The 21,160-nt window shown below is 40.7% G+C and overlaps 2 protein-coding genes across 2 annotated transcripts in view; one reads left to right on the top strand and one right to left on the bottom strand.

The window, feature by feature from the left end:
• Positions 1-3,646: 3,646 nt before the first annotated feature.
• On the bottom strand, positions 3,647-6,503 carry PPCS (phosphopantothenoylcysteine synthetase). Its single transcript, XM_065892303.1, has 3 exons — positions 5,996-6,503; positions 5,720-5,823; positions 3,647-3,970 (listed from the first exon to the last, which is right to left on the bottom strand). Exons 1-3 carry the CDS (start codon positions 6,501-6,503, stop codon positions 3,647-3,649), a joined length of 936 nt encoding a protein of 311 aa, XP_065748375.1.
• A 498-nt stretch (positions 6,504-7,001) lies between these two features.
• ZMYND12 (zinc finger MYND-type containing 12) overlaps positions 7,002-21,160 on the top strand; it is a 34,272-nt gene continuing 20,113 nt past the window's right edge. Inside the window, exons 1-3 of the mRNA XM_065887221.1 lie at positions 7,002-7,167; positions 17,513-17,654; positions 18,152-18,323. Coding sequence (XP_065743293.1) covers positions 7,058-7,167; positions 17,513-17,654; positions 18,152-18,323 — 424 coding nt within the window. The 5' untranslated portion in view covers positions 7,002-7,057. The remainder of the gene's footprint in view (positions 7,168-17,512; positions 17,655-18,151; positions 18,324-21,160) is intronic.

Below are 21,160 nucleotides of genomic sequence, written 5' to 3'. Positions count from 1 at the left end.
TGAGGTTGTAGCTTGAAAGGCAGAAGGTAACTGACTTGATGACGCCTGATGTTGAGGATACAAAATGCCTCCGGAGCTTCAGCGGGAATTAAAGTTCTGCATGGCGAACACAGGGCAAAACGGCGAAAACGGCAGTTCTTTGTTCACAGGCCGACAACCAGGGGAATCCGTGGCTCGGTGGACTTTGTCATGGCCTGGCCCTTCAGATGCAGTCTCTGTGCAGGGGTGTCTTCGCCTGGAAAGTGAGAAAAAGAACGTCTACTTAACAGACTGAGGGTTCTAAGCCCTCTTTAAATAAAAGCAGCAGCCTAATTCTAAAGGCTTGCGGCGGGTGGGTCCCGGGAAACCGGCGAATCCATCCTTAGGCAGAGAAAGGCCAAGCCAGGTGAGTCTCTTCTGTCGTTTCAGGCCCTGCTGGGCAGAAAAGCGGGAAAGACCTGGAATGCTAAAAAAAAAAAAAAAAAGAGCGGAGAATAGCTGCTTTTCTCCTTGGGGCTGCGGCGGGAACCTCAGGAACCAGGCCGGAAATTGTCCTTTAGAGAGAGCGGTGAGTGTCCGGGGGCAGCTACGCTCCACCGCCGCTCAGCGGAGAGCTGCAGGAGCCGGTCCGGTCACGGGCGTCATAGCAACCGCGCTCTCTGCGGAGACGCCGCGTCCTTCCGGCGGGAACCATAGAAACGACACGCACCATTGGCTCAGGGGCTATGCTTCCTGCCAGAGACCATTGCTACGGCGCAGAACATTGGCCTCTGGCTTAGCTCCGGGAACGAAGGTACGGTTCATCCCATTGGCTCTGTAGTAACCATGGTAACGTAACGGCGTGTATTTGCAACTTTTAAGTGTAAGTTTTGCCACAGGGTGTTTATAGTTTTCTAGTAGCTTCCCGCCAGACCTTATCGAGAGCCCAAGCCTAATAAACTTGGATTTATTTTTCTAGAAGTAACTTCATTCTTAAAGGGGGAGGTTGCTAGGTCGGGAGTTCGGAATTTAGGTCAGAATCTGTCACTCATTACTTGGGTGGGGCACCTAAGACAAATCACAACGCTTTTGGAATCGGCTTATTACTGTAAAAATGAAGAAAACGGACTTGACTAGAACTATCCCTAAAGCTGAAGTTCTTCAGAAGCCCTAAGCACTGAAAATTCGGTTTATGCGAACAGTATCCTCCAACCATGTAATGCAAAATAAAAATATCTAAAAGACACAAAATTTAACATAGCCTCGGTTTTTATCATCTTCATTTAAATGCTGTTACCGCAAGATTCTAGTTAGTTCATCAAAGCTCGATTTTATTCATGTTTTGGGGCCCTTGCTTTGCTGGTATCCCAAACACATACTTGACATTTCTTAGTCTTATTTTAGTTTCTCATAGGATCCTTTCCAAAGCTTTGCCGGTTCTACATGCATTATCTGGACGGATCTTATCCCTTACTTTCTAGAAGTGCTTCAATCTCTCCCTCTGGCACCAGAGCCCTTGCAAGTGTTTTTCTCTCTGATCTGAAATGCTCACCACCATCACCTCCAGCCCACTTAACTTCTATGTAGCAGTTCAAGCGTCATTTCCTCCTCAAGGATACTTTCCTTAGTCCTCCGATCTAGATCAAGTTCCATATTTGCGCTCATTGACTTATGTTCCTTTTCATTCTTAGGTTTTTTTTTTTTTTTTTTTGTCCGAGCCGTGGCTTGGTATTGAACCCAGCCACGGCAGTGAAAGCGCCACATCCTAACCATTAGACCACCCTCATTCTTAGTTTTCTTTCATTCTTTACACACTTCCATTTGCTGATTAAACAAACAAAACAACTTCTTGGAATTTTTACATGTGTAAATACTGTTCACATGCTCTGAATGGAAACTAAACTGAATTGGAAAACACTCTAAATAATTCCATTTAGGGTAGTGGTCGTTGTTTTTAAGCATTAACAAAACACAACAGAAAATGGTTCCCAAGGGAAGTAATAATTATGATAAAAACAAACATTAGAATCACTTCTAGTTCTAACTCCATTGATCCTCACTGTACAGTCAAAGGTAATGACAGCCATCATCCACATAAGCTATAGATGTAGGGAAGAAAATCAATCTTTTATTTCATGCCCCTTTAGTACTGAAGCCACTGCCTAGTCTGTTGCTTTTTAGGTTTTGCCAATTGAACCAGAAGTTAATTTAAAATTTTTGTTCAATAGGATTTCTGCTTCCAGAGAAGTCCTGATTGCTGCAGGTATTTTTCCTCTGCTTCCTGATTTAATGAAGTCACATTTCCTAAACACTTCACCTGAAGAATTTAGATGTGTCTTAGCACTTCCGTTCATATCTTTTCAATTAAAGTTTATTGTACTTCTGTTATCAGACACACTTTGGGCTACCCTTCCCAACTCACTCCATGAACTGCATTTTAACTCATTTATGTGAGGTAGAGTACTTGCTTCTACCTAGTTCTTAATGGTAGTTTTTCACATTGCACTCCGGACCATCCTATGGGTCATTTAGGGTATTTCTCAGGACTCCACTTCTTTTGCGCTCCCAACTCAAAGCCCAGGACAGTGGGAGCTTTGAAAACACTGCTTTGCTAAGTGAGAAAAACAGCAATTGCAAACATTTATTGAATGTGAATTACGTGCCAAGTGCCAGACTCATGCTTTACCTTCACCATTTTATTAATTTAATCCTAACAAATGATGTTATTTTGCAGAGAAATTATCACCATTTTATAGATGAGGAAACTAAGTCAGGTATCTAAGTTTACAATGCTAATTGGTGGCACAGCTGGAAGGGTCTAACCTGGCTAAGATGACTCCAAAACCCATACTCTTTACCACCTTGTAATGCCTCCTTCAGGGCAGTGGCCACCAAGTGGGCCCTGCATGGCTCCAGGTAGAAGCCAGGGTTAACTTTCCCTCAAGAGCAGTTCTAAAATATTTGAAAGGTAAATTCTTAACTCAAATATGGAGTGAGTCTAGGACAAGAAGCAAGGAGTAAATGTAGTGGGACAATCATCATTCTATAGATAATCTATCTTTGGGGAGGTGTCCTTCTCTCCTGCTCCCGTCTTTAGTAAATTTCAAAAAAAAAAAAAAAAAAACCACAAAAACATCATCCTTTCCATTGTGTTGGCTTTGGGGCACACACTTTATTGTACTTAATTTTTTATATATCCATTTCCCAAACTAGACATGTTTATTCATCTTTTGAATCCTCAAAATCCTCAGGGCCTATCACATAGTAGGCATGAACAAATATTTGCTCTTCAAAGCATGGCCATTCATGCATCCACAATCCCTTTTACAGTATGAAGAAGATTGATATTCAGGCCCCATGTGTATATTTTGAGGAATATAATTCCCAATAAGTTTTTTCTTTTTTAAGGTGAGAAACAACTTGAATCATTTTCAAAATCAAGATATCATTCAGGTGAGTGTGTCAGGTGCTTTGGTCATAACTGCTTTACCTTTGTTCTCATGTTTTCTGAGTTTTAAAAGACCTTTAAAAGACAAACACCAAGCACTATTCGTCTGCACACCACTCACTGCTTTTCCCCTTCATTTTCTGTCTTTATGAAAGCAAAGGACTTATTCTAGTTCTCACCATCTGTAAGAGCCCTGGTCCACTGAACAATCTTTGATCTTATAAATAAAGGCTTTTTACTTCAGTTTTTGTCATGTATAAAAGCGGTATGTCGAGACTGAAGATCATCCACTATCTTCTCTTCTATCTCTATGCCTTTTCCTACTTCTTCCTCTGATAACAATAACTTGGTTTCTGACTCTTTGGTTATAATAACCACAAAGGACCGTCTTGAATCAAGGATGTTAGCCACCACCACTTGATGTCGATAAATTTCCAAAGCATTCCGTGCACGATCAATTACAATGGAGGGGTCAGTCTCCAACTTAAAGGAAATTATAAATGCTTTGGGAGCCCAGTCTTTAACCAAAGGAGAAAGCATTTTTGGCACCATCTTCATTGTTATCTGTATTGGAAAAAGAGAAACTTAATAAGCAAACAAGGTTACCACCTACCAACCAGGTCAATCTCAAGGGAAACTAAAGAAGCAGAGACTCAGATGTATGGCTATGTCAGTTTAAGTGGGACTTCTCACTTCAAACTTTTTAAAGCATATTAAATGCTTACTTAAAAGCCTTGACTCTGTAGTGTTCATAAGGATGCCTGATTTCAAAGCTTCATACATATTCTGGGGCAAACCATGTCTTATGAATTAGCCCTGCTCTGCAACCCTCATCGCCAATAACAGAACTCTAAAGAACAGCATTACATCTTCTCAAACATTCCCTTTTATTTTTTAAACCAAACCCTCAAATAAACAAATGCAAATAATCTGTTTATGCAGATGTTACTTTGGCGGAAGTTCAAATAAGGTTGAGTTTTAAACCTCTCAGCCTAAAATATTTCTTGCATTGCTAGACTGGCTATTTGACTCCATTTAAAAATTGTAACTTGTAAAATAAAATAAAATAAAATTGTCACATACCATCTTAGCATTGAGGAAACAGAAGTGACTGTATTTTCATTCATTAAATACTACTATATTATTCTCAATCCCTTCTAAGGGGAATGTTGAGTCATTTTGTGTACTTTCAAGATAGAACTAGGAATGACAGGAATTATAGGATAAACTAAAGCTCCCAGAATTTAAAAAGTATGAAATCACTAAGCTCACCATCAGGGTGTCCCCTCAAAGAGTTAGCAAGTATGATAGGAATCACATACCCATTCCCCGCTTTATTTTTCTCCTTAGCATTTATCACTACCTAACATAGTATGCATTTGACTTACTTATTGTCTCCTCTGCAGAATATAATCGAAACAAGGGCACAGTATGTTTCTTTTCACTGCTTTATCTCCAGGTCCTATAATAGGACCTGGCATATAGTAGGTACTCAATAAATATTTGTTGAAGAAATGAACAAATGAACTATTCTACAAAGTCAGAAAGTGCCCCACAGGTAGTTTCTCCTATTTAAATTCTACTTGTATCACCCAGTAAATGACTAAGAATTCCATCAGGTTCCAAGTAGCCAGATCATCTCAGCACCTCTTCCTTAAACTGCAACAATAACCACCATCTAATCACCCCCCCCAACCACTCTCTCTAATTCACCTTTCATACTGATGCCAGAATGTTCTTCTCAAACAAAAACCTTATCTCATTCTCCTACTTTGGTCGTCCTTGGCTCCACAGGATAAAGTTCAAGCTCCTTAAGAAGGAATACAAAATCTTCTACGTAGGAAGCTGTCTCTTCAGTCTGCCCTCCATCCCCACCACTCTCCAGGCTCTCCAGCCTTACCAAACAACTTCAGTTCACAACACACTGCCCATTTCCAAACTCCAATCGTTTATTCTGTCTGGAGTGACCTTCCCCTACTTTGTCTGGTACACCCTCTGCTCATCTTTTAAAACCCAGTTCAAGCCATCTCCTCCAGAAAGCCTTGACTTTCCCCGAGATTCACTCACCCCATGCTCTGACTTCACTTTGTACGTACCTCTACTAGAGTATTTATCACTCTGTACTGTAATTATGTCTGTGTCCAGCAACCTCACTAGATTGTGAGGTCCTTGAGGGAGAGCGGTGTCTTAGTCATCTCTGATCCCTAGTGCCTAGCACATACGGAATGCAGAAAGGCCATCTCCAGATCAAAAGGAAATTAACCCAAGATTGGTTATAGGGAATCAGATCTCTGGAAGAGAAGCGCCCATCACCTGCAGTGGGCCCCCAGATGACTGGATCTTGTGTTCAGGCATTTCGGACACAGGAACATAGAAATCTGACACGGCCGCAGCCAGGTAAAACATCGCAGAAGAGCCTGCAAAAAGAAGCACAGGGTGTAATAAATCGGAGAAGGGTATGGAGTCAGCTCCTTTTCACCTCAGGTTCCCCCGCTGTGAGAGCCATGGGTAAAAAGAGGGTAAAGGGATGCGCGTCTTGGGGGAAAGGCTCTGCCTCCCGGCATCCGATGGACTCCTAAAGGCACGCACCTAGCGGATTGAGCGCCTGGGCTGCAGCCTGCAGCAGATGCAAATAGTCTGCCAAAGTGGTGAACTCTATGGCCAGGAAGGTGCCGGCAGCCTCAGCCTCCTGGTAGCTCCGCAGAGCCGCGGCGAAGCCCGGGAGTGCCTTCTCCTCCGCCTCCAAGCTCAGCAAGCCCGAAGCCGCTCGGCCGGAGGGCCGCAGAGCCGACAGCCAGGTCTGGGGCGGGAAGCGGTGGGCAAAGGGGAAGGCAGAGCGAGCACGGTACAGAAACAGGACCCCGTAGCCCACGGCCAGGAAGGCTTCGGCCGAGGTAGCACCGCGCCGCCCGCTGCTGAAGTTGTCCAGGAAGCGCACAGGCCGGGCTTCCAGCGGGACCTTGGTGCCGCCGGACGTGACCAACACTACCCGTCGGCCCTGCGCACCCAGCCCGGCGGCGAACCGAGCCATCACCTCGGCCCAGCGCGCAGCACCGGCGGGTTGGGGGAACTCGGCGACCAGGTCCACTGCCGCCATCGGTCCCGGAACCCGCCGCGCCAGCGCAAGCTACGGCGTCTTCGGCGCCACGCCCCCTGCCCCGGTACCTGGCCCACGCGCAGCCGCAATAGTGAGGGGGCGGTTCGCTACCATGCGCTGCAAGCCAGCGCCGGGTTTCTGCAGGTCTGGAAATGCGTGCTGGTTCCGCCCCACAGCGTGAGAAATTGACACTGAGCTGGCGGGAGTTCTCGGCTGGGCAGGCATCTGGAGGAGTCACACCCCCTCGTTTAGTTTCCTAGTCTGGGTGAAGATCTGGACGTGTTTGACCCTTACCGGCTACCATACAGACCCTGTTAGGCTAGGACCTCGCTAAAATTTGAGTGCCCAGCCATTTAACCTTTGGATTTGTAGTGAGGGGCTTTTTTTTTTTTTAAACCCTACAAACACACTCCAAGTGTTAGTCGAGCCACGCCCCCCCCCCGCCCTCGAAAAGCTTGGAATGAGGCTGCGCCTTGTTGGTCACGTGACATCGCCGCCCAGTGTGTCCTCTCCAGGCAACGGTCCTAGAGACCGACAACACCGTCTGCCGCAGCATGAACGTGATCTACCCACTTGCGGTGCCCAAGGGGCGCCGGCTCTGCTGTGAGGTGTGCGAAGCTCCGGCCGAGCGGGTCTGCGGGGCCTGCACAGTCACTTATTACTGGTAGGCCCTGAAACGTGGCACCTGGGTGCCTCAACCCCCTCTCTCTCAGTCAGGGAACCCTCAAAGCGGCTTCAAGACAGGTCCCTAAGAGTTCTATGTCTGTGTCCGCTTCCTCTCCCACTCAATCATTCCTCCCCAGATGTTTTTTTGCGCGCCTACTGTGCGCTATGCACTGTTCTATGTGCTGAACTTCCTGGGGGAAACTCGGGACACCACGTCCCTCAAAAATCTAATGTTCTAGGACTTCCCTGGCTGTCCAGTGGTTGAGACTCCGCGCTTCCACTGTAGGGGGCGTAGGGTTCGATCCCTGGTCGGGGAATTAAGATCCCACATGCCATGCGGCTCTGGCCATAAAAAAAAAATCTAATGTTCTAACGAGAAAGATAAGTAAACCAACAGACAAAACAAGATAATTTCAGAGAGTGATAAATGCCATAAAGACAAAGGAAATGTGATGGGAGGTTGGGCAGACAGCTTCTCTGAGGGTAGACTATTGATCTGAAGTTAGAGTAGGAACAGCCCGCCAGGGAAATGCTGGGGGAAGAGTGGCACAGTGAGGCTCCGAGGGAGGGAAGACTTTGGTGTGTTTGAGGAATAGATAGAAAGTTAGTTTGTCAGAGCATAGCCAAGATGGTGACAGTGTGGGGAGGGTAGTACAAGATGAGATCAGCTTTCGTTTATTCAGCATAGCATCCACTGATCTTTGCTTCAGATTGGACCCTATTTGGGACCTGAGATAAAACAGCTAGGTTGCTGACGTCCAGAAACCTAGTCCAGAGCCGACTAACTTGTTTAAAAAAGAAAGTCATTATAATGCAACCCTACATGACAAGTGCTGTCACTCAGGGAGTACTATTCCCTGGGACCTCTAAGGATGGAAGCATGGTGATGGGGCAGTATCTGGAAAGGTTCCTCTGAAGAAGTAACATTTGCACTGGGTCTTGAGAGGTCAGAAGGAAATTGCTAGGTGAATGAACAATGAAGAAGGAAAGGTAGAGCACTCCTGGCATCCAGGACTGCTTGGGTAAAGGGTGAGAGAACAGACTTTGTTCAGAGGTGGGTAGAGAAGGTAGCCGTGGAGGGAGCAGTCACTGATTTTCAGACTGCGGTCCAGGGCCCATTAGCGGGTCATGAATAAATCACAAAAAGCATTTTAAGAAAAAAAAAAGAATAGAAAGTATCAGAGTAATCCTACTTGAATTGTTTCTTGAAACTTTTGTTTTAGTGATTTATGTGGTTGTGTGTCTTTGTACTAGTGAAATGTATTTCCTACTGTATGCTGAGTTAAAAAAAAAAGTTTGAAAATCATTGTGATAGGTAGTAGTAGCGGTTTAAACCAAGAAGATAAAGGTTAGGGCCAAACAGTGACATGAGATCAAGGAGTTTGGAATTTATCCTCTGGGGGGTCATGGATGGTTTTAGATTGGAAGGTAGATGCTGAAGGCTGCGTAACTTCTCAGTTGCAGTGGTCCCAGTGGAGACTGAATTAGGTGTCCCTCCTTGGTGCTTTCACAGCACTCTTTAGGTCCCTTAGCCTCACATTTATGACATGGATTGAAATCACTTGTTCAGTGGTCTGTATTCCTCACTAGGCTGTATGCCCCATGAGGGCAAGGACAGCGTCTGTGTTTTCATTGCTGTTTCTTCAATGCATATAGAATACAATTCAGAATTTGTAACAGAAACTGCAAAGCCCTGATTGCTTCTCTATCTTCATTTCCCACCAGTCATCCCCTCTTTTCGTTGATGCAGTTACAGAGGCTTTCTTTCAATTCTAATTTGCCAACTCTTTTCCTCCCTCAGTTTCTTTGCCCAGGCCGTTGCCTTTGCTGGGAACTTTCCCTACAGTCACGAATCTTCCTAGCTCTCTTTCATCTTTCTGTTCTCAGAATGTTATTTCTTCAAAGAGGTCTTTCTGGAAAACCCAACCTAAATGCCCCTATCTGATTTTATCTCTCACATTTTTTCTTCACTTTTTCTGTACTTTTATGTTTTTGTTTTACTTGTTTAATATCTATCTTTTTTTTTCTTCTTCTTCTGGCTGGACCGCGCAGCTTGTGGGATTTTAGTTCCCCAAGTAGGGATTGAACCCAGGTCCCCTGCATTGGAACCACTGGACCGCTAGGGAAGTCCTGAGTAAACAATTTTAAGTACAGGACTGGCACTCAGGGGAGAGGTGAGACTCCTTTGCCTGATATGAGCACCTACCTCTTCCCCTGTCCCCTTCATCCCTCCAGCCAGAAGCAATTCCTCCTTCCTCTCAACTCATTTTGTACTTATTCTGTACCTCTCACATGACTCTTATTTCCCTGCCTCATTATAGTTGTTGGCAAACATGTTAGCTCAATTTTATTATGCTCTGTTAATGTAGGATATTATGTTGAATATGTAGAAGGACTGTCATATGTATGTTATCTTTTGATCTGTTTCAGACCCATCTGCGTATAGCCTATGGTCTCCAGCAAAGTATCTTGAAATAATTGAAACTAAATATTTGATGAATGCATGAATAAATTATTATTTCCTATGCCCTTATCCTCCATTATTTTCTTTCTCTTCTTTCACTGCCTTTAATTATTTTTGAGGTCTTCTACTCTCCCCCTACCTTTTCTCCAGATTTCTATATCCTTGTGTCCTAGAGATTTCATGATTTTTCCAGAAAATAAAACTGTGGTAATTGTTCTATATCTCACAAATGAGGGCCTTTAATATCCCCTTCCAGGGTTTTCACGGTTGAATGTAAAGCATCTAGCTCCATGCCTGAGACCATGCTGGCACTCAATAAATATTGTTTTTCCTCATGCCAAATTTAAAGAGCAGGAAGGACAGTCAACTTGGATTTGTGAAAGTTTATTTTTTTGCAAAATAACTTTTCCCAATTATAAATGTAATTCATGCGCACTACAGAAAACTTGAAAATACAAAATATAAAGATGAAAAATAATCCATAATCTCACAACCCAGATAATTAATAGCCTGACATTTTGGTGAATTTCTTCATGTTCTTTTCCTATAAATACATTTATTTTATACACTCTGTGTAATCTTGTGCATATCATTCTGTGTTGGATTGTGAGAATGTTCCCAGGAAATAGAACATTTTTAAGAGACGGCATTTTTATTAAAGTACACAGTGAAACATTATAGGTGAAAGAGGCTTCAATGCTATAGCTTATTAAGTCGTAGCATATAGATAAGAGTAATTGGCAATATTTTTTCCTTTCATTTAACATATGGGGCACAAATTAAAATGCTTTCACTGTCCAGGAAGAGAAAACAGTGAAGTGGTATTCAATAGTAAGATCTATGGTGAACTGGACAATGAATGCCCCGCCTAACGACATTCACATTAGTTTAAAAAACATGGTAATGGCCAAACAAAACATGTCTGGCCCACAAGCTATTTGACCGTGAGCCCTAATTTGAAAGCATACTTTTCAGCTCCTTGTTTATGCATGACCCTGTGATGGTTGTGAGGGGTGATACAGATGAATAAGGAGAGAGCTCAGGAATATATAAATATGCGCCCTTTCTTTAGAAGGGCAAGATATGCAGATGCTGTCAGTGGAAAAACAGTTCAGGCAGTTAAGTAAGTTAATATTTCCATTGCTCACACAATTAATCAGTAAGCCCGTATTAAATAAATACCCTGTGGAAGTCACCTATTTCTTTATTCTGGCTGTTAAGTGCTTTTATTGATTTGTTTTCAATAATTCTCTATCAAAAAACCCTTAAAAATGCTTTTTGTCATTTCTATGAGCGCTGTCACAGTTTATAAAGAACATACTTTATTGCATTTCTGTTGTCCCAGAAGAAAGGAAGGAGAGAGAGTATTTGAACACAGCTATGTGTTGTCTATGACTGCTTTTATGCTACAACAACAGAATTGAGTAGTTGCAACAGAGACCAAGTAGCTCGTAAAGCCCAAAATTTACTATCTGGCTGCAAGAAAAACCTTGCTAATCCCTGCCCTAGGTTATTGTTACCTGTTTTGGACTACGTATAAATGGAATCAAATAGCTAACTTTCTCACATTTAAATAAAAATATATGATAGGCAATAGAAATGCAGAAACCTATGATTGTATGCATCCAACCACAGTCTCAAAATACATGAAGGAATAACTGTCAGAGCTGAAGGGAGAAATAAATAATTCAATAGTAATAGTTGGACACTTCAATATCCGCCTTTCAACAATGAATAGAACAACTGGACAAAAGATCAGCAGGGAAATATAAGACCTGAACAACACTATAAACGAACTAGACCTAACAGACATTTATAGAATACAGAATATACATTCTTCTCAAGTGCATATGGAACATTCTCCAGGGTCAACCAGCTATTAGTTCATTAAAAAATCTCAGTAAATATATAAGGATTGAAAATATACAAGGTATGTTCTTCAACCACAATGGGATGAAATTAGTAGTCAATAACAGAAGGAAGTTTCAGAAATTTATGAATGTGTAGAAATAACACACACAAACAACCAGTGGGTCAAAGAAGAAATCACAAGAGACATTAGAAAATGCTTTGAGGTAAAATGAAAACAAAAGCACAACATACTAAAACTGATGTGACACAGTGAAAGCAGTACCTAGAAGGAAATTTATAGCTGTAAACACATATGCTAAAAAAGAAGGAAGATCTCAAACCAATACCCTAGTCTTATACTTTAAAGAGTAGAGAAAGAAGAGCAAACTCAACCCAAAGCTAACAGGAGGGAAATAGTGAAGATTACAGCAGAGATAAATGAAATAAAGAATAGGAAAACAATACAGAGAATCAACAAAACCAAAAGTTGTTTCTTTAAAAAGATCGAAATTGACAAAAGTTTAGCTAGACTGACCCAGAAAAGAAGACTCAAGTTACTAAAATCAGAAAATGGAAGTGGAGGGACTTCTCTTGTGGTCCAGTGGCTAAGGCTCTGCACTCCAATGCAGCAGGCCCTGGTTCGATCCCTGGTCAGGGAACTAGATCCCACATGCCGCAACTAAGAGTTCACATGCTGCAACTAAAGATCCTGTGTGCTGCAATGAAAGATCCCGCATGCCTCAACGAAGATCCTGCATGCCGCAACTACGACCCGGCTCAGCCAAATAAATAAATAAGTAAATATTTAAAAAAAGAAAATGAAAGTGGAGATATTGCTACCAACTTTACAGAAATAAAAAGGATTATAAGAGAATACTATGTACAATTGTATGCCAACAAATTTGAAGTCCTAGATGAAATATATTCCTAATAAGACACAAACTACCAAAACTACTCAAGAAGAAATAGAATATCTGAGTAGGTCTATAAATAAAGAGATTTAGCTAAGTAATCAAAAAACTTTTCACAAAGAAAAGCCCAGGAGGATTTCACTGGTGAACTCTGTCAAATATTTAAAGAAGACTTAACAATTCTTCACAAACTCTTCCAGAAAATAGAAGAAGAGGGAAGAGTTCCCAACTTTTTATGAGGCCAATATTATCCTAACACCAAAACCAGAGAAAAACATCAAAAGGAAACTACAGACCAATATCCCTTATGAATATAGATGCAGAAATCCTTAACAAAGTACCAGCAGACCAAATCCAGCAGAATATAAAAAGAATTATATATCATGACCAAATGGAATTTCTCCCAGGAATTCAAGGTTGGTTCAACATATGAATATCAATCAATATAAAACATCATCTTAATAGAATAAAGAAAAAAATCATATAATCATCTCAATAGATACAGAAAAAACATTTGGCAACGTCCAACACCCTTCATGATAAAAATACTTAACAAAGTAGGAATAGAAAGGAATTTCTATAACTTGGTAAAGAGTATCTATGAAAGAACCATAGAGAAACACGACATTAGCATCATACTTAATAGTCAAAGTCTATAAAATCTTTCCCCTGTAAAATCAGAAATGAGGCAAGAATGTCACTTTCACCACTTCTATTCAACGTTGTACTAGAGGTTCTAGTTGGGGCAATTAGGGAAGACAATGAAATAAAAAGCATCCAGCTTGGAAAAGAAGGAGTAAAAGTACCTCTATTCACAGATGACATGATCTTATATAGAGAAACCCCTAAAGAACCCACAAAAAAAACTATTAGAGCTAATAAGTGAATTCAGCAAGGTTACAGGATATACAAGATAAATATGCAAAAATCAGTTATATTTCTGTATGCTAGCAATGAGCAATCTAAAAATGAAATTAAGACAGCTATTCCATTTACAATAGCACTTTAAATAAAGGAATAACCATAGAAGTACAAGACTTTTACACTGGAAAGATACAAAATATTGTTGAACAAAATTAAAGAAAACCTAAATAAGTGGAAAGATATTTCATATTCACAGACTGGGAGACTTAATATGAAACAGTTTGATCTGCAGATTCAATGCAATCCCTGTAAAAATTCCAATTGTCATTTTTGCATGAATGGACACTCTGATCCTAAAATTCATATGAAAATGAAAGGAACCCAGAATAGCTAAAAAAATCTCAAAAAAGAGCAAAGTTGGAGAACTCACATTTCTCAATTTCAAAATTTACTACAAAGCTACAGTAATAAAGATAGTGTGGTACTGGAATAAGGACAGACCTATAGATTGATGGAATAGAATTGAGAGTCCAAAAATAAGCACATACATCTATAGCCAATTGATTTCCTTTTTCTTTTTCTTTTGCAGTTTTAAAAAATTGAAATACAGGTTATATTCCATTTATAGTTATTATAAAATATGGCTATATTCCCCATGTTGTACAATATATCCCTGTAACTTATTTTATACATAGTATTTTTTACCTCTTAACCCTATACCCCTATATTGCCCCTCTCCCTACTGGTAACCACTAGTTTGTTCTCTATATCAATGAGTCTGCTTCTTTTTTGTTATAGTCACTAATTTGTTGTAATTTTTAGATTCCACATATAAGTGATATCATTACAGTATTTGCCTTTCTCCGTCTGACTTGTTTCACTTAGCATAATACCCTCCAAGTCCATCCATGTTGCTGCATGGCAAAATGGCAAAATTTCATTCATTTTATCTTAGTAGTATTCCAGTGTGTGTGTGTGTGTGTGTGTGTGTGTGTGTGTGTGTGTGTGTGTGTGTGTATGTCACATCTTCTTTATCCATTCATGTGATGATGGACATTTAGGTTGCTTCCATATCTTGGCAGTTGTAAATAGTGCTGCTATGAATATTGGGGTGTGTGTATCTTTTCAAATGAATGTTTTTGGGGTTTTTTTTGGCTATATACCCAGGAGTGGAATTGCTGGGTCATATGGTAATTCTATTTTTAGTTTTTTGAGAATCCTTCATACTGTCTTCTACAGTGGCTGCACCAATTTACATTTCCCCCAACAGTGTATGAGGGTTCCCTTTTCTCTGCATCCTTGCCAACATTTACTTGTGTTCTTTTTTGATGATAGCCATTGTGGTTTTGGTTTGCACTTAGCTGATGATTAGTGATGTTGAGCATCTTTTCATGTGCCTATTGGCCATCTACATGCCTTTTATGGAAAGAACTGTCTACTCAGTTCTTCTTCCTATTTTTTAATTGGATTGTTGGTTTTTTTGATGTTGAGTTGTATGAGCTATTTATATATGATGGATTATATATGATGGTCATATCATTTGCAAATATTTTCTCCCATTCAGTAGGTTGTCTTTTCATTTTGTCAGTGGTTTCCTTTGCTGTGCAAAACCTTTTAAGTTTAATTAGGCCCCATTTGTTTATTTTTGCTTTTATTTCCTTTGCTTTAGGTGACAGATCCAAAAAAATATTGCTGTGATTTATGTCAGAGAGTGTTCCTGCCTATGTTTTCCTCTAGGAGTTTTATGGTTTCTGGTCTTACATACATTTTGAGTTTATTTTTGTATATGGTGTTTGTTAGAGAATGTTCTTTTACATGTAGCTGTCCAATTTTCCCAGCACCACTTTTTGAAGAGACTGTCTTTTCTCCATTGTATATTTTTGTCTCCTTAGTTGTAGATTAATTGTATGGTCAACTGATTTTCAACAAGGGTGCCAAGACAATTTAATTAAGAAAAGAATGGTCACTTCCAAATGGTGCAGGTTTAACTGGATATCCATATGCAAAAGAAGAATTTGGACCCCTATGTTACACCATGTTCAAAAAGACTTAAATATAAGAGCTAAAAACATAAAACTTTTCAAAGGAAACATAGTTGTAAATCTGTGTGATCTTGGATTAGGGAACAGTTCTTAGATATGACACTGAAAGCACAAGGAACCAAAGGAAAAATAGATAAGTTGGGCACCATCAAAATGAAAAACTTTTGTGCATCAGAGCACACTATCAAGAAACTGAAAAGACAACCCACAGAATTGGAGAAAATATTTGTGGATCATATATGTTAAGGATCTATTATCCAGAATATGCAAAGAACACTTAAAACTCAAAAATAAAAAGATAAAGGACCTGGTTTAAAAAAATGGGCAAAGGATTTGAATCAACATTTCTTCAAAGAAGATATACAAATGGCCAATAAGCACATAAAATGATGCTCAACATTACTAGTTATTAAGGGAATGCAAAATAAAACCACAATGATATACTACCTCACACACACTATAATGGCTACAATAAAAAAGGACAGAAAATAGCAAGCATTGACGAGGATGTAGAAAAAATGGAACCCTCATACATCACTGGTGGGATTGTAAAGTGGTACAACCTATGTTAAAACAGTTTGGCAGTCCTCAAAAGTTTAATCATAAAGTTACTGTATAACCCAGCAATTCCATTCTTAGGCGTACCCAAGAGAATTGAAAACATATGTTCGCATAAAAACTTGTACACAAATATTCATTAATAATAATAGCCCAAAACTGGAAACAACCCAAATATCTACCACCTGATGAATGGATAGACAAAAAATGATATAGCCATTCAGTGGAATAGTATTCAGTAGTAAAGAATACAGACATAAAAGCCATATTGTCTGTTTCCGTTTATATGCAAAGTCCAGAACAGGCAAATGCATAGAGAAAATAGATTAGTGGCTTCTGGACAACAGTGGTTGGAGGGAAGAATGAGAGTACCTGCTAGAATAAATGGAGTTTCTTTTTTGAGTGATGAAAATGCCCTGAAATTAGATAGGGTGATGGCTATATGACCTCATGAATATAATAAAAACATTGAACTGTGCACTTTAAGAGGATGACTTTTATTGTATGTGAATTATATATCAATATCAATTATGTATCAATTATATAAACGTATTTGGAGGAAGCGTCAGATTAGGTAATAGACTTGGGAGTCATTCATAGAGGCAATTATGTAAGGAATAGGAGGCAATTCCCTGGTGGCCCAGTGGTTGGGACTCCAGGCTTTCACTACTGAGGATGTGGGTTCAGTTCTTGGTCAGGGGAACTAAGATCCTGCAAGCCACGTGGCACGGCCATAAAAAAAAAAAAGAATGGGAGTAGATTCTTTGTAGGAGTGCTGTCCAATAGAATTTTTCTGCAGTGATGCAAATGTTCTATATTTGTGCTGTCCAATTAAATGTTTAAAAAATACTAAATATGCATATAAAACAGTCAGAAAAGCTGTATACCAAACTGCCACAATGCTTCCCTCTGGAGAACTAAAAAATGACTGGCTTTGGAGTACAGGCCTAGAGTAACTACTTACTCTCGACACCCGTGCTTCCTTTCCTTAAAAAAATAATGATTTTGTCTTGTTTTCAAAAAGTTAAACAGTTACTTTCATGACCACCTGCTGCACCACTAGGACTGGAAGGCATTCACAGTGTATTCTATGTGAATGGCCCTCCTAGAGCACAGAAGACAATGCAAATGGTGCTCTCCCAAGCCATGCAACATATATATATATATATATATATATATATATATATATATATATATACTTATAACTGGCATATATATATACCTATAATTGGTATATATACTAATTATAGGGAAAGTGTCTCCTAGAGCCTCATCAAATGTAAATTTCTTTCCTTTCCCTAAGAAAAAGACCTTTAAATTCATCAGCTTCAGTGTTCAGATATTTTGAAAATGACCTTAGACCCATGCAGAGTTAAAGTTGTCTTTGTTGTCATTAATGAAGAAGAAAAGCAGAATAACCACAACATATAACTGCCTGTAGAAACAACATCCTCCCGCACCCCTGGTTTTTGCACCGCCACCCAATAACCATGTGAAGGAAAGGCGATTTGTGTCGGAAATGGCTTTGGGCTCCCTGCCTAGTTTGTGTTGGGCTTACTTTTCTAGTTTCTAGGGCTGGGCCAGCAGTAGGGCCAGGAGGATCAGTGGTCAAGCCAAAGGTAAAGATAATGAAGTCCGTGTTTTTGTTGTCAGTGGTGTGGTTCATCAAAGAGCTGATTGGGGCAGCATCCATGAGAAGATATGTCAGCTCCTGATTCCCCTGCGCACTTCCATGCCCTTCTACAACTCAGAGGAAGAACGGCAGCATGGCCTGCAGCAGCTGCAGCAGCGGCAGGTAGGGCTTACAGGACGGTTGCAGGGTTAACTCACGGGTGCAGAGAACCTGCCCAGGGAAAAGGTTGTACTGTGCGAGGTCACTAAACTATAACCTCTGAGGGCAGAGACTGGGTTTTATGTAAAATATGTTTCTTTCAAAATTAACTCAAATAGAAAGGCAGAACATTTTAGATTGTCCTGAGACACTACAGCTTTGCTAAACTAAAATTTTATTAAAAATGTAAGAATAATCATTTAATAATTTTATATTGAGCACTCATTTATGCCAAGCACCAACCTAAGATGAGAAGGTACTTGTTCCTGGACCTTGAGGAACTCACAGTCCAGAGTTTGCCTTTTTAATCACCTATTTTGGGTCTCATGTCCGCCTCAATGCAGACAGGCTCACTGTGTGCTCTCGAGCAGGTCATCAGCCCTATCTCCAGGTGTACCTATATCCACCATTGCCTTTTACCCTTAGACTGTCTCAGATAGTCTAGGTTTTTTTTTCCACAGAAGCATTTGATCGAATTTTGCTACACCGTAGCCCAGAAATATATCTTTGAAGGAAAACATGAAGATGCTGTCCCAGCAGCTTTGCACTCTCTTCGCTTCCGCATGAGTGTTCATGGCCTGAGTTCAGTAGAGCTGGTACCTGCTTACCTGCTGTTGGCCGAGGCCAGCCTTGGTAAGTGAAACTGACTTGAGACCCCCTGGAGCCTGTAAGAAGTGCTATACTGGGTCATATCAGTGGCCAAAACACCCAGCTTTGGCAGTGGCACCAAGATACCTTTTGTGGAAGAGCAGGATTGCTGTAAAGTTTGGCACAAGGTGGGGAAGGAGATGTCATGGACTTTCTGGTAAAACTGAACGAAATCCACTCTAGCTGGCCTTAGCAAAAGGAAGAAATTTATTAGGACGCTGAGGTAGGTGTCCTAAGGGAAGTGAGACTTCATGAGATACTATACTCAGAATGCTATAACAAACCAAGGCTGGTGGTCTCTGTTTCTGTCTCTTGGGTCTTGGGGTCTTGTTTCTTGTGTCTGTTTCTAGGTTTCTCTCTCTGCATCTGCTTTATTTTCCATCTCTGCAGACCAGCTTTTTCTACCCTGTTCTTACTACAGAAGACAGCTACCCCAAAATGTCAGATGTAGCTGAATTTACATTGAATTTACATATCCTCCAGGTTCAAGGTGGGTTATAGAAACTAATTAGCATCTGATTTCCAATGTTAAATTCCTGGAAGAAAGAATTGTGTTGACTCAGCTTGATGGTGGCATCTATCTGTATCTACCTTTGTGTCAGGGTCACATAGTTCAAACACAAAAATAGGAACCTGCTCCTATGGACAGCAGAGGCAGTTCTGAGAGCAGGGCACAGACGTCACACATGGTGGTTGCTACAACAGGAGAATTAGCATTTTTGAGGGGAATTAACATTTTTGAGCATCGATAGCCTTTTAGGTACTGTAGTACTACTTTATATCTTAACAGCCACTATTAAAAAAGAAACTTTTTAAAAAGTAAAACTGTAGGAAATACAGTACAAAGAACTTTTTCCCTGAGCTATCTGAGAGTAAGTTGCTTACTTGATGCCCTATGCCTTGACTACTTCAGTATGTATTTCCTACAGAGACGTCTCCTTCATGACCACAATACAACCATCATCCATGATAATCTACTGAGCAGACCCCATTCAGCTTTTCCAGTTGTCCCAATCACATCTTTACAGCAAACGGGTAGAGTCCAGAATCACACTTTTCATTTTGTTGCCATGTGTCTTTAGTCTCCTTCATTCTGGAATGGTTTCTCAATCTTTCCTTGACTTTTATGACTTGAATGCCTTCAGAGATTAAAGGCCAATTATTTTACAAAATGTCCTTCAATCTGAGTTTCTCTGATGTTTCCTCATGACTGGACTGAGGTGATGTGTCTTTGGCAGGAATATCACTGAAGTGATGCTGTGTTCTTCTCATCCCATCCTATAAGTTGGCATATGTTTTTATTTTGTCCCATGATTGATGATGTTCATTTAAGTTACTTTATTAAGGTGGTGTCTGCCAGGCTTCTTCTCTGTAAAGTTACCCTTTCTTCTCTTTGCAATGAATAAGTATTTTATAGAGAGGTATTTAGAACTATATAAAAGTTCCATTCCTCAACAAATTTTCAATGAATTCATTTATTTATTTATATCAACATAGACTGTTGTTTCCCTGTTTTATTTAGTGGGTTACAATCCATTACTATCATTAATTTGATGTTCAAACTGTCCTTGATTTGGCAAGTGGCAGCCCATCACACTGGCTTCTGTGTCTCCTTAACACATCCCCATTGTTCTTTTTTTTGGCTACATGGCTTGTGGGATCTTAGTTCCTCAACCAAGGATTGAACCTGAGCCCTAGGCAGAGAAAGTGTGGAGTCCTAACTACTGTACTGCCAGGGAATTCTTCCCCATTGTTCTTTGATCACTTTCCTGCTTTCTGGAACATACCTCCAAGGAGTCCTGAGTTCTTTTAGCAGAAAATGGAATTTAGAAGCCAAGAGTTGTGCACTGGACATACTCGTTGCTATTGAGGTATGGCTGCTCCCAGGCTTCTCAATGGACAGAATTAGGGAACATGTGTAAGTATAATAAGGTGTATATGTGCATTATTTCTAAATCTCCATCTCCGTCTCTACATCTGTATCTGTATATGATCATGGGTCCATAGGAGTACATTTAAATCCACAGGGTTCAATCTCATTTTCTCCCATTCCATGTTTATAGCTCCTTTTTCTGACAGTGAGAATGCTGGCTTCCATTTTCATTGATGTATTTATATATTTAATTGGTTACCCTGTATGAGCCAACCTCCCATCTCCAATCCTATCCTTTCCCCTTGAAGATGCCCTCCTCTCGTTTTGGGGGCTCTGACTCCTATTCTGGGATGCCTCTTCTGTATGGACCCCCTCCTCACTGGTTTGGGCTCCGACTTCATACCAGGCCACTTAGCTGCAAGAATGCCCTCTTTACCCTACTCAGATCTGACTCCCCATTCTGGACTGTCCCTCCTCCCAAGCTAGTGGAAGAACACCAGACAAGGAAATACAGCCCAGGCTCTCTTTATCTCTGACACTGACTAGCTATGGGATTTTGGAAAAGTCACCCTAGCCTAAATCCCATCATGTTTTATTTGGATTACTACCTGCCAGCTGGTCTCTGCACATCTTCCCTGGCCTCCTTCCAAGCTGGTCTCCAAACAAAATGTGACCAAGTCACTCCAATAAATAAAGACCAAGTTCCCAAAGCAAGCTATGAGTCCCTGTTTGGTCCAGCCTTTATGAATTCTCTCACCTCACCTCTCATTCTTTTCTCTCTCCCTTTCAGTTGTGTTGGCCTTCTCTCGGTTCCTCAGAAGCACTGTGATGCTTCCTTGTTCTGGAGGGTTCTTCTCTAGCCACTACCCCCACTTCTCTTCCCCTCCCCTTCACCTAACTAACTCCTATTCATCCTTCAGGTCTCAGCTTGAGTCACCACCCCCTGATT

This window comes from Phocoena phocoena, chromosome 1 (assembly GCF_963924675.1).
Source record: "Phocoena phocoena chromosome 1, mPhoPho1.1, whole genome shotgun sequence".
In the NCBI taxonomy this organism is placed as follows: Eukaryota; Metazoa; Chordata; class Mammalia; order Artiodactyla; family Phocoenidae; genus Phocoena; species Phocoena phocoena.
This window is presented reverse-complemented; position numbering and strand designations above follow the sequence as displayed.

Excerpts from the sequence above, each read along its gene's own strand:
- PPCS (XM_065892303.1), bottom strand. The coding sequence starts at position 6,503 with ATGGCGGCAGTGGACCTGGTCGCCGAGTTCCCCCAACCCGCCGGTGCT. Across the intron at positions 5,824-5,995 it reads CCAGGCGCTCAATCCGCTAG|GCTCTTCTGCGATGTTTTAC; the intron begins GTGCGTGCCTTT and ends TTCTTTTTGCAG. Across the intron at positions 3,971-5,719 it reads CATCTGGGGGCCCACTGCAG|ATAACAATGAAGATGGTGCC; the intron begins GTGATGGGCGCT and ends TTTCCAATACAG.